This window comes from Rhododendron vialii, chromosome 2a, assembly GCF_030253575.1.
Source record: "Rhododendron vialii isolate Sample 1 chromosome 2a, ASM3025357v1".
NCBI lineage: Eukaryota > Viridiplantae > Streptophyta > Magnoliopsida > Ericales > Ericaceae > Rhododendron > Rhododendron vialii.
This window is the reverse complement of record NC_080558.1, coordinates 17,308,423-17,321,902: the sequence shown is the minus strand read 5'-3', so window position 1 is coordinate 17,321,902 and position 13,480 is coordinate 17,308,423. Positions and strand designations below refer to the sequence as shown.

The following is a 13,480-nucleotide window of genomic DNA, read 5'->3' as shown; positions in this document are numbered from 1 at the left end:
AATTTGTGGCTTAAAATACAGTAAACGATTTTGATTATCAAAATGTGCTCGAAAAGGGCTCAATGTTATTTGGAGTAGTACAAACTGCAAACTGAAGGATCCAGCCACTTTTTTTAAGGAACTGTAGAGAGAGGATCTATTTCCTTGTTGAATTTCTCAAACGCATTGTGATACTATTAGGCTCCGTTTGTTTTGAGGTAAAATATTTTTTCAGAAAACAACAAAATAGTGTAGAGAGATCTGAAATTATTGAAATTGAACGTGGGTCAAGATTGACGATCGAGGAAACTGAACAGTGAGAATTGCAGTAGAAGGCAGTGAGTTCATTTCGGAAAATAACTTACTGAAGATTTAAGGGTAAGTCATTTTCATCCAATTGATGAAAAATGTCTTACATATAAAATCTCATTTTTTACACAATCAAACTCCAAAAAATAGATAAAATATTTTACGTCTAAACAAACGAAATTTTAATGGTAGACTTTGTCCTTCTGAGCACCACCAACCAAAGTCTCTATCCTCTTCTGATGTACTCCATTGGGTTGTGATGCACGTGTATGCTTTGCACTTCACCATTTTCTGGCAATTCCCAAGGATAGAAAGAGAAGAAAAAAAATTAAAGGTGAAAGTAGACGGATACCCCTCAATTATCACTCTTTGCCACCGAGATTATTGGAATTGAACATGAGTCAGGACTGACGATCGAGGAAACTAAGCAGTGAGAATTGTATTAGAAGGCAACGAGTTCATTTCAGAAAATAACTCACGGAAGATTTAAGGGTAAGTAATTTTCATCCAATTGATGGAAAATGTCTTACATATAAAACCTCATTTTCATGCAATCAAACACCGAAAAATAGATAAAACATTTTATTAAAAAATATTTTATGTCCAAACAAACATAGCCTTAATTACATACTTTGTCCTTGTGAGCACCACCAACCAAAGTCTATTCTCTTCTGATGTACTCCATTGGGTTGTGATGCACATGTATGCTTTCACCATTTTCTGGCAATTCCCAAGGATAGAAAGAGAAGAAGAAAATTAAAGGTGAAAGTACACGGAGACCCCTCAATTATCACGTTTTGCCATCGAGACCCCCTAACATTTAACGTAGTTAGCGAATTCTTCGTTTCCAGTATGAGAGGGGAAAAAGGAGGGTGAATATTACCCTCTCTCCTGATTGGTGAAAATTGCGTGGGTTTCACCACAAACTTACTCATTATTACCAAAAAGTGCATTAAATTCCGTGGACCCTACACAATTTCCGCCAATCAATGGAAGGGTAATATTCACCATCTTCAAAGGATGGTGAATAAAATTATCTACATTGGTGATTTTAAATGTTAGAAGGTCTCGATGAAAAAGAATAATAATTGAGAAAGTCTCTGTGTACGTTCACTAAAACTATATTGACCTCTTCGTCGTGCGTGTTTCTTCGAGACCGAGTAAAAGTCCACACGGTACAAATGCACCTTACCTAGCCCAAGTTCCTTTTCAAGGGCAGCTTGCTTGCAACCATTCCTTTGTTACTTTTCCTTTATACCGTATCAAAGTAATGACCACGTTTGCAAAATTTCCTTCCTTATATTCCCTTTCAAGATGTTAGCGTCTTGACCGTTTGATGAATGGGAACAGAAGAAAAAAGAAGAAGATGGTTTCATGCAAATTTAAGTATGTATTTATTATGTTATTTATCGAACTTAGTTTCTTTTTCAAACAAAATAAATTATATGTATTTTTTCTGTGGAATTGGACCGAGAGTGGTGATAAATTTTTAATATGTGGACTGTGAGAGTGTTTCTGTGCAATCTTTTTTTTTAGGATCTGGGGGTGGCATGTGTCACTCCTGACTCTCTCCACTGGCTGTCTCAGCCACTAAGCCGCAACCGGAAACACCTTTGTCTAAAATGGTCTATTGACTCTGTTTGATCTGGATTTCGAAGGAGGTTTTTGGGCTAATAAATAAAAAGAGAACTTATTGGAGACGGTGCACAGAGAAAAAAGATTAGTCTAGAGAACCAAAGCAAACACAGTCCTTGATGTGTGGTACGTGTCCAATCATGGGGCTTAAGTAGCAAGATAGCATTAGATAAGCCCAACACAAAGAAAGAGAGGACCCAAAACATGCGTATACTCTTCCTTTTTTCAACTTTGGAGTGATTATGCGGATCAAAAAAAAAAAAAACTTTGGAGTGATTATCTCATATGGAATTTCAAAAAAGAAAAAGAAAAAGAAAAACTCATATGCTTAATTTGACGATAATCAAAACTAACACGGAAAATTGAGAGCTAGAACTGGTGGGCCTTCCCCACTAACCACCTTCTTTGACTTGAGAGTTGCGCGGGCTGAATGAAACATTTTGATTTGGACGGCTTCGGTTTTCAGTTTTATTCTCGTTGTTGTTCCCGTAAACAATTTTTGTGAACACTTTTACCAAATTTCTATCCTAATTAACCGAACAATTACTTTGTCAAAATAATTTCTCAAAAATGTTTTTCTATATCGGTCAACGAAACGATATTTATCACTAGTGTTTCAAAAAATTGATTCAAAAATAGAAACCAAATTCCGTCTGAAGGAAAAAAAGAAATTGTCAAAAGATTAAAGATAACGGACAAAACTCACAGAAAGGGTTCAATCATTATACCCTAAATATTGCACAGTTTCATTTCACTTTTTATCACTAAATGGTGAAATATATCTGACTGATGGCCAATCATGAAATTTATAGATAAATCTCCTATGATATAAATCATAAATAATACTCCCTCCGTCCCTAAATAAGTGTCCGGCGCGCAAAACTAGGCTTTACAAAACATGCATATTTTTCATTAAAAAAATTAAATTTTTTTCACAATATAATAGAACTCATTGCTAACTATTGATTTGTGAAAAAAATTTAATTTTTTTAACGACACAAATGCTTTTTTTTGAAGGCCTAGTTTTGCGCGCCGGACACTTATTTAGGGACGGAGGGAGTATTTATTATACACATCTGTTCACACAATCTCACATTATTGTGCGGAGTCTGCAGATACTTACATGATTGTGCAATCTTGCACGCACATTGATCATCGATGCGACACGAGTGTTGTGTGTAAGTAGTGTGTATAAGTAGCACAACCATTGAAATCATATACTATACAGGATTTGAACCACGAAAATAGATGTTCAAATAACTGATAAAAACTGAAGACTTTTTTTCACATGAGAACATGTGTGGTAAATGGAATCATGACTCAAAAATTAATGGAAGCCCAAACTAGTTGAAACAACCAAGCGTGGAGAAAAGATAGCCAGGCTTAGTTTATCAGAATTTACTACTTCTGTGTCTCCTCTTCTGGAAAGTGATGATATATTGTTTTCCAACCCCTTTAAAATTCACCCACATTTTCAATAAATATAAGACTATCAATAAAGTAAGTCAGACTTCAGAGTTCGGATCCGGAGCCCCTGCAGCTAGGGCTGCAAACGAACAGAGCCGCTCGCAGCTCGACTCGTTAGTGATTTGTTCAAGCTCGGCTCAGAAGTTAAACGAACGAGTTCGAGCCGATTTTTTCAGCTCATTTTGTAAACGAGCCGAGCTCGAGCTAGGATAAGCTCGGCTCGAGTCGGCTCGCGAGCGGGGGTATATATACTTAAGTTTAGGATTTTTATTGTTATTTCATAATTTGTTCTTTCCATTTTTACTTTCTAGTCAACCAAGGGAAGCGAGAGCACACGCACACCAGTACACCCCCGCTCCATAGAAAAATGAAAGATATATACCTTCACAATTAAAATATTTTTGGTTGTATTAGGCCTATGCGAGGATATATATACATTTTTCGTTGGTTCGTTAAGGCTCGTGAACAAGCTTGAGCTCGAGTCAAGCCAAGGCCTGCTCGGCTCGAGCTCGACTCGTTAAGTTTTCACTGAGCTCGAGCTCGTGTTCGTTAAAAACTTAATAAACAAGCTTGAACACCGTAAAGCTCGGCTCGGCTCGTTTGCAGCCCTACCTGCAGCGAAGGAAATGCACTGCAAAGGCCCAATGGTTGTGTAACGTTCTTAAGGAACGTGAGGTATATGGTTGGACTACTATATAAGATTGGCCCTCGTAGTAATCTAATAAATACTAACATACTAATATTCTATTGTCTGACAGAAAAAATAAAATAGTAACAAATAAAGTATGAAAATGTCAGAATACACGTACGTATTGGTACAATTTTACAAATACATGTACAATTTCCGCAGATGCCGAAAAGATTGTGCCCAAAATACAGTTGACTGAAGATCGGCACCAACATTACAAAAATAAGTTTTCATAGAAAAGACACCATGGTTTTATAATTTCAAGTATAAAAATGTATCATGTTATCAATGTGTAATTTTTAATTCAACAAATGAACCTAGATGAACGACTCGCATCATACATTCATACCCATAGGCTCCGGTCCCCGTATGGCACCCAACTACAATAGATAACACCACTCTGAAGTGATATAAACACCAGCTAAACCCTTGATTTTGATACATAAAATACACCATACATGATTTGATAAAATTCTCTCTCTCTCTCTCTCTCTCTCTCTCTCTCTCTCTCTCTCAAAGTTTCACACCTTTTCTCACTTACCAACTTTGATCCCTATTAGTATAAGCAAAACCTCTAATGCCCACTTCCTTGAATCTTTATAGTTAGGCCTGTCAATGGGCCGGATCCGATCCGGATCCGACAGATCCGGATCCGGATCCGAATCCGATAAGACACAATCCGATCCGGATCCGATAAGACTCAAATCCGATAGTGAGAATCCGGATCCGAATCCGAAAAATCCGGATCCGATCCGAAAATCCGAATCCGATCCGGAAACTTTTTTTACTTCAAAAATTTTAGCCAAAAAAAAATATTTTTTTCAAAAAAATACAATTTTTTTTTCAAAAAAAAATTATTTTCAGAAAAAAAAAATTAAAAAAATTAAAATAAAAAATAAAAATAAAAATACAACTTCTTAAACATTTTTTTTTTCAAAATAAAAATTTTACTATTTTTTTTTAAAAAATTAAAATTTAAAAAAAAAAAAAGTTCGGATTCGGATTGATAACGGATTTAATCCGATCCGATCCGGATCCGTATTGAATTACCGGATCCGGATTATCGGATTATCGGATCGATGTTATCGGATTCGGATCCGGATCCGGATCGGATTTTTTGGATCGGATCCGGATCGAATCCGGTCCATTGACAGGCCTATTTATAGTGTTTACACAAACAAATTCGTTACCATTAGTCCGTGAAAATTTATTTTATCTACGCATGTGGATATATTGATTACCAGGTGGTGGTGGAGAACCACATACTGTAAAGTATACTTATTTTCGTAAGTACTTATTGTGCTCTAACCGAAGTTTCTGTTCCAGAGCCACATATAAGTACTTATTTTCAAATAAATACTTATTTACAATTTTTAAGCCTAAAATAATGAGCTTATTAAAAATACGGAGTAATTTTTTTTGCATTGTTTAAAAAATCTCATTGAGATATTTCAAACAAAATTTATACTACGTATTTTTATTTCAATAAGTTCATTATTTTGAAATTTGAAAATTATAAATAAATACTTATTTTTTAAAAAGTTTTCTAAAACGGAAAGACGACTCCGTCTCGATGTGCTATTTTCCAAAGACGTACTATCATTCACGAGAGCTGGTTTGAATTTTGTTTTTGTGTGGGAACGTCAACGGATCAGGTGGCTGATAGTGATTGCCCAGTTCGGTACGCAACTACCGTGTGACGAGAGATGCTACAACCACACCTAATATTACACACCCAAATACACACACTCTTACAAAACACAAGGGATCCTTGTGTTTTGTGAAAAGATGTGTATTTGGGTGTGTAAAGTTGAGTGTGGTCGTAGAATATTGATAAACAAACTTCCCTCCAATTCCCACCTCCCCTGCATATCTCTCTCTCTCTCTCCTTGGCTTGGAAAGTGAGAGAGCATGGCGGAAAATCCAAAGTGGGTACGCGTCCTTTTTGGCTCTTCGATTATTTCTTTAATAACCCTGTTTGCAGATAACACCACTCTGAAGTGATATAAACAGAGGCGGCTCCAAGATTTTCTTTCCGCAGCGACAGAACATAAAGATAATTTTTGTGTACAAAGGTCGATATAAGATGGACACAGTTATTGCGACTGAAAATCTATTGGGCCTACTTTTATTTTGTTTAGCTGAGCGATATTATCTGCGTACTCACAAATTTAAATGAATTTTCAATAACTTTGGTTATGAATGATCAATGCCGACGATACAAAATAAATAAATAAATTCAGGACAAAAAAATTTGAAAAAACTTCAGTGCATTTTTTGAATCAAGAATCCTAAATATATGGTGGGGCCGCCCTTTCGTGTTTTGTGACACTGAAACTAAAGTCATTTAGGGGATCATTTGTTTTCCATGGATATTTTTAATCTTTTGTTAAACAAATATCTTTTCTTATTCGTCACGACTCTTGGACGGAGGAGCGGAAAACACGTATGGATCAGAACGAATTTCTTTAGATAAAACTTTTTTAATTAATGTTTGTTAATTTTCCCACTAAGCTAATGGGGATAAACCAAAAGAGTATTTTAAGAATTAGCGCCACGGAAATATATACGTGAGCGGGTATTCAGACACATGTATGTTCGGAATTATTTGATGCGCTTGGTTGCCACACGATGCATATGGAACACATATATTGAATGACTCCGGATGCACTGTGTTCCTATGTGTCGGGTCCGTGGCATGTTTGATATTCTAATCAACCCGGCTATGTGCACAGATTGTGCACAGATCGCGTTATAGGGCCCATTCTGAATCTCACATAAATGATCCAAGTCGATCATTATATTTAAAATATGTTTGGATTGAGTACTTATAGTTATCCGATGGAGCTGATTTTTCACAGAGGCACTCGAAAACATAATTTAAATGTAATGAATGACTCAGATTGTCTGTGTGAGCCCCATATCGCGATCTTTGCATAGCCTTTTCATACCATATAATGTGTTCTCCTAAACTTATACAAGAAATTAAGTTGGTTTTGTTCTTATTTGAAATTTTATCTCATTTGTTAGTTTTGCACCAAATTTTTGTGGATTATTACGGAAACAGAAAAACTAAAAAAAAATTACTTTTACCAAGTATTTTGAGAAGGGAGCTGATAATGCCAAAATTCCTTTTGTTCATGTCAAAACTCAAGTTTTAACTTTCATTGCATGACTTTAATTGCCCTCCACTACATCCACTTACTTTACCAAAATTCCCATCGAAATTCCAACATGATTATTTTATCGTTCTTTTTTGATGAAATGCAAAAACGAGGTAAATCCAAGGTTTCTAACTTAACGTATTTAGTAAAATGCAAAAAGCCACAGCTTTAATTAAGGGATTGATATAAGATCTCAGGTTTTGTTCAGTCTTTTGTCTCCATTTTTTTATGCAAAAACCAAGTGCTCTTTTTCCTTGCAAGGATGGCTCTCAATGTAATTTTTCTTCTTCATAATAATGTAGATTTGATGAGTAATAGTCATGGAGGTTGAGCAAACAATTGAAGTCATCTGTCATTGTATCGGATAGAAAATTTCTCGTTGATGAATTTATTATTCTTTTGTCGTCTTTTTGATACTCTATTTCATCACTTTTTTTTAAAAAAAAAAAAAATCAGGTATCAATGAGTAAAGTGTTTACTTCTAAGTGATATGCGTAATGAAGTTTTTGTGCGATGACTAGAGCATTATCATTTGTTAATCGCAACTTTAAGCTTTTTAGAATTGATTTTTAATTTTGGATGATGTAATATTTGTACCGAAGGATATATGTTTGTTAGATAGATTATTAGATGGGTTGCTTTTGCTTGTCTGTTTTGTTTTGCAAGTTGTGTCAATCATTGTTTGATTGTTGGATTGTTTTCGTTTGGATTATAATTTTGCTTGAAAACAACGAACTCTTGCTTTGCACTTATGGGAGATTTCAAGGGGCATTATGATAAAGCAAGTGGTACAGTAGAGGGCAACTAAGTCATGAATGCTAAAACTTGAGTTTTAGCAAAAACAAAAAATGTTTTGACATTATCAATTTCCTTTAGAGAAATAACCATTTTTTAACAAAATAAGTCAACTTAAATTAAAAAGCGGTTATTTTCCAAAAATACTTGGATGAAAGTAATTTTTTTTTACTTTTCCGATTCCTTTTGTAAAGATGAATCAATAATCCACAAAATTTGGACGCAAAACTCACAAATGCAAGAAAAATTCAAATAAGGACAAAACCACTTAATTTTTTTTTAAGGTTAGGAGGAGGTCATAGGGCCGACACAAAAAGTTCAAACAAAAAAAAAATCCAAATAAGAACTGTTCCATTGAGCTTTTGATTATTAAAGCTTCATCTAACACAATCTTCTCTGAGTTTCTCTCTCTCTCTCTCTCTCTCTCTCTCTCTCTCTCTCTCACACACACACACACACAAATTCTTTCTGCCAGGAGAATATGGGCTCTGGTCTTCTGAGGTCTTCTTCCAAACCTTGTGAACTGGACAAAATGGGTACCCAGAAAATATCTGTTTCCGATCAAACAAACAGATTACAGCGCACCAATTTCGATTCCGATAGCTTCGTAGTGGACGTTGAGCGCTTATCTCTTCTCGCCGATAAGGATACTACAACCGCAAATTCAGGATTAACGGTGAGGATTTCCCTTTTTCTTTGCTTTTGTTCTGTTTCTTCAAGCAGGCTCTGTTTTGTTAATTTTTTTTATTGGGTCCGTTTTGTTGATTTTAAGCAACTCTACTCTGTTTCGGTTCAAATTCATCTGGATTTCTTTACCATTTCCTGCTGCAAAATAGTTTTTTTTTTTTTTTTTTGGGGTCAAAATGATAGAATCACGATTACGATAGAAGCAAAAACATCAGATACGGCATCCATCCCTCTTGCAGGAGGACAGAAGCCACGACAGAGGGTTCCATTTTGTTGATTTTAGATGCCCCTTAATTATGTGGCATCCAAAATCAAGGGCGGCTTCACTGGTAGATGAGGAGCGAACCCCTGCGTTTAAAAAAAAATGAACTAAATATTTTTATTCTTTCATTTATAAATTGATTTTTTGTTATTATTGTCGGGACTGGATTATTCGTGCATAGTCAAACCAGTAAAAAAGTGTACATAAATTTGTGAATAAGTAGATATTTTAACTTAACAAAACTAAATAAATCAGGTCAATTCATAAGCAAATAAATATTTTTTTCCATTTTATATAGCGTTTTGTACTACACAAAATTCTTAACTGAAACTATTTTTTTTTTTTCCTGGTTTGTTTTCAGTTATGCCTACATCAATTAGTACTCTGTTTTGTTTAGTATTTTTAGGTACCTGTACCTTGGCTCTGTTTTGGTTCTATCTCTTAGTTTTTTTTCCTTGTTCGAGAAAAGTTAATTACCCATGAAAATATTATCAATTAATGAGAGACGACAGATAACACGTCATTTCGTTCTATCTATTAGATTTTTGCACTCTGTTGTTTTACAAATATACTTCAAAATTTGTCTTCTAGTATGTACTGAAAATTGTGATTTGTGTAATTTTTAATGTTAGAATACCAATTATGCTGATAAAAAAAAATTACGGAGTGGCATTTATAAAATCGTGGAATGCAAAAATCATTTCCCTATCACTTATTACTCTCTTTAGTCTTTTCTTTATAGACACTACTTGTCCAATGAGTAGTACTTATTACTAAACAGAATCCAAACCTTCAAAAAGGGAGAAGAAAAAAAAAAGGAAGGGAAGGAAAACATCAATTACCAAATGAAAAATAATCATTTTCAATAAAGTCTTCCTTTTGGAGAAATACCCTCCCTCCCCCACTTTTGCCTAAATATTTGAAGTTGAACTTTGTGTTGACTTCATCCACGTTACATTGGCGATCGAACGATTAATAAGTAGAAATTTTGCAGAAAGAACATCCAAAATAAGAGTAATACTTTAGTAACATATTTTAAAATCACGAGGCGCAGTATTTTGTTAGATATGAAAGGGCCTGATGTGACATATCATTTTATGTTGAGCTATTGTAATGTAATTAAATTGCAGAAAAGTCTATCAAGAAAGGTGTCACAACATAAGAGCGTCGAGAAGATGATTAATCCAAGCACCGGCAATGATGGCAATGAAAAGGACGCTGGTGTTGTCGCTTCTATATCTTCCCCAAGAGGTGAACAATGGTTACTCTATTATGTGTCGTGATTTTCACTAGTTCCCTCTCACTAATTAAGTACAATCCTCAAAAGAAATTAACAACAGCAACCCCCAACCAATCTTGCTTTACAAATAACTTAACTTACGGTATCTATTTCTCCCATGAGTAGTCTATGATTGGGCTTTTGATTTCATCAAGTGACATGCCGATTGTTAAATTATTTTACGGTACGATTACTGAATGGCCTTATTCAAAACCCTAGCTTGAATCCGTCACTGCTTAGCGTACTCGTTACCAACACCTATTAAATAAGGAGTGTCACCAAATTAGGTATAGATTTCGCGCGAAAATATGTGTTACATAAATATTTGTACAAGACCTACATTACAAGCTTTTAGGTCATCAAATCTCAACCAGCAAATTTCAAAGCCATCCAGTTAGGTGGATGTGCTAAAGATAAAGGACCGTTTCAAGTATGAGATTGATGTGGGTGACTCAACAATAAAATTGATGCAATCTGACAATTCCTACCAACCACTTTTCTTTCACATATGTGTTAGCCCCACACATTTAATCGTTGGATGAGCCCCACACATATGTAAGAGAGGAGTGGTCGGAGAGTGACCGGTAGACATGTTCGTAGCATTATTGTAATTCAGACTATGGTTATGCCGAATAATGTGTCAAAGGTAGGTGAAGAGATGAATCTATTTGTACGAACCTCTACCAACCTAGCTATATATATATTTATGTAGTACAGTAACTCTTGTCTTGAAACCTGGCCAGCTTCATCACCGTTTATGAGTTAATCAATTCGCGGGGTTGTTAAAAAGTAGTTTATCAAGTAGTCTATTTGGATGTGATCGATTGACATGAGTGAGTTATAATTAAAGCATTAGGTAGTAGATACTTCATATTCCTTAATTTGTATTGAATCTCAATGGTCAGGACTTAAGTTACATAATTTGCATGTGCGTAAATGCGTTTTTGAATCTCAATTAAATAATTATAATTCGCAAGACCGAGCTAGAATTGAAAGCGTGATCGCAGTACAAGGGTTGAAAGCATACAATATTTTGAAGAATTATGTGACTAGATCAGGAGGAGTTGTTCAGACAAGTTATGGCTAGAACTATATGGGAAAAAAAGGAAAAAAAAATTACTACACAGTCTTTTTTCCATTGCTTAACGCATGCTGAGTCATGACTACCCTTTTTTTGTTTTTTGTTTTTTGTTTTTTTTACTACCCCAAATTTCATCAGGGGCTAGGAACCACACATTCTACGAGTTCAAAAATAAATAAATTTTCGGCCTGTGATTCTGCTATTTTTATGTAGTGTATTGAGCAAAGCAATCATGATTATGAACTCTGCAAATTCAGTAGTTAGTGTAACAGTTGTGAATGGTAAAGTAGCAATGTCAAATGTTAGTTTCCGATGCCTCATAAGCTGTGTCGGTATGTTTGTCACAACTCCTGCCCAAAAAAATAACTTTTAAACCTGACTAAAAACCATTTATGGGAAGCATGCATTAATTTGCACACAAGAAATGCAGGCAATGGAAATGAATTCATAAGTCTGTAATCTAACATTGTAGTAATAAAAATGCATTTTAATTTTTTGCTTTAGCCGGGGATAGCTTCACGCCTGAAAAGCCCATGGTGGTCACGGTGGCGACTACCAAAGATCAACCTATGAGCTCAGGCGTCCATCATCAGATCACTATTGTGACCGGAAACGTTGGGACCCGCAATGCCGGAGAGAGGAGATCATGGAGGGATGGCAAGAGATTCAGTTTCAGACGATCTTCTCCGGCCTCTTGGGCTGTTGACCCTAGGAGGATCCTTCTCTTCTTTGCCACCTTGTAAGTTCACCACCACTCTAGCTTGATCATATTCTCTGATTGCATGTTTTGCTTTGGCAGAAGAGTGGTAGAAAGTGCTGAAAACGAAAAGATACAAAAAAAAAAAAAAAAAATGGTTAGAGAAAGAAAATGGTTTTTGGACAGAAATCCAAAATGACACGACAATAGGAACCCTGGATATGTTATCGAGTCATAATGGTGAGTGTGTAGTTTATTTAAAATGAAAATCATAAACAAGAATTGAACCGAACCATTACTAAAAGCGACCGACTTTACTAAAAACTTGCCGTTCCGTCGGTCGGTTCGGTTTATCGGTTAAAATTTTGATCCCTATCAAAGACACACCATGTCAAATTGTCTAGAATTTTTGTGCAACATTTATATATGTATATTTGTTTAAGTAAAACTTTCTTAAAACCTACCTAACCACCTAAACATGGCCCCTGTTTTTTGCAAAAAAAAATTAAAAATGTAAAGGACAATTTCCTATAAATACTGTTATGAATAATTAATTCCAAAATTACCCACCTATTCTCTAATCAAATTAGTTTACTTTAAAAGGGTAATGTCAATTCAGGCAAACACAAAAATAGTTAAGTGAATTTCATAGTATTCCAAATATAGACTGAAACATTTTTCTACACGTTCGAGCGTGCATTAATTTTTTTATTTTTTTTGGTTTCACTTCTAATTTTAGTCAGAAAAATAATTTTCGACCAAATGAAATTTCAAAAAAGAGAGAGGGAGATTTTGAGCTCATTAATTTGTTATTTCTGCCAGGTCAAGCATGGGGACTATACTTCTGATTTACTTCACACTTTCCATGGGCAGACAAAGTGGGGTTGACAGTGATGCTCTGAACTAGTAATGGTGACAACCAATGTTGGCTCTGAAAATAAGAGAAAAGATCAGAAACATAGATGATTCTTTCTTGCAGCCTTGAACAGAACAAAAGAAAGAAACATGAACGGGAATTATAACTTCGTGTTTCTGGTTTCTTACAAAGAAGATTGCGACCGCTTGATGGAGCTAGGAAGCACAAGAAGATGGCGGAAAAATTGGAACAAAGACGATGGTGGAATAATGAGAGCAAACTTGGGCGAAATTTCATTTTCGCTCCTTTGGAGATACTCAAATACGATATGAAATCGGCTCGGTAGTGTATAGTAGTACTTATCTTATTTGCTTGGAGATGTACAGAGACATGGGCATTGATAGGGATTTTTCATTTTCGTATTAGGTCTCATCATATGATATCATTGACGGAGTTCATTCAAACGAGTCATTTGGAGCGTACTGATTTAACTGCATAGGCAGAGAGGCGTATAAGGGCCGGGAGGTCCGGTGTTGCAACTTAGCTCCCTCCCGAATCTAAATCCTGACTCTGCCACTGTC

The 13,480-nt window shown here is 35.4% G+C and overlaps 2 protein-coding genes across 2 annotated transcripts in view; one reads left to right on the top strand and one right to left on the bottom strand.

The window, feature by feature from the left end:
- Positions 1-8,615, bottom strand: part of LOC131311275 (protein ROOT HAIR DEFECTIVE 3 homolog 1-like) — a 69,437-nt gene extending 60,822 nt beyond the window's left edge. Inside the window, exon 1 of the mRNA XM_058338647.1 lies at positions 8,497-8,615. The gene's annotated coding sequence lies outside the window, so the exon portion shown is untranslated. The remainder of the gene's footprint in view (positions 1-8,496) is intronic.
- Positions 8,519-13,339, top strand: LOC131311425 (uncharacterized). The gene is made up of 4 exons (XM_058338890.1): positions 8,519-8,713; positions 10,117-10,237; positions 11,851-12,085; positions 12,866-13,339. The coding sequence occupies exons 1-4, from the start codon at positions 8,519-8,521 to the stop codon at positions 12,948-12,950; spliced, it is 636 nt and encodes a 211-aa protein (XP_058194873.1). The 3' UTR covers positions 12,951-13,339.
- The last annotated feature ends 141 nt before the right edge of the window (positions 13,340-13,480 follow it).

Bases quoted from the DNA above. Each gene is read 5' to 3' on its own strand.
- LOC131311425 (XM_058338890.1), top strand. From the start codon at position 8,519: ATGGGCTCTGGTCTTCTGAGGTCTTCTTCCAAACCTTGTGAACTGGAC. The intron at 8,714-10,116 runs GTGAGGATTTCC...ATTAAATTGCAG, and splicing joins CCGCAAATTCAGGATTAACG to AAAAGTCTATCAAGAAAGGT. The intron at 10,238-11,850 runs GTGAACAATGGT...TTTTTGCTTTAG, and splicing joins TTCTATATCTTCCCCAAGAG to CCGGGGATAGCTTCACGCCT.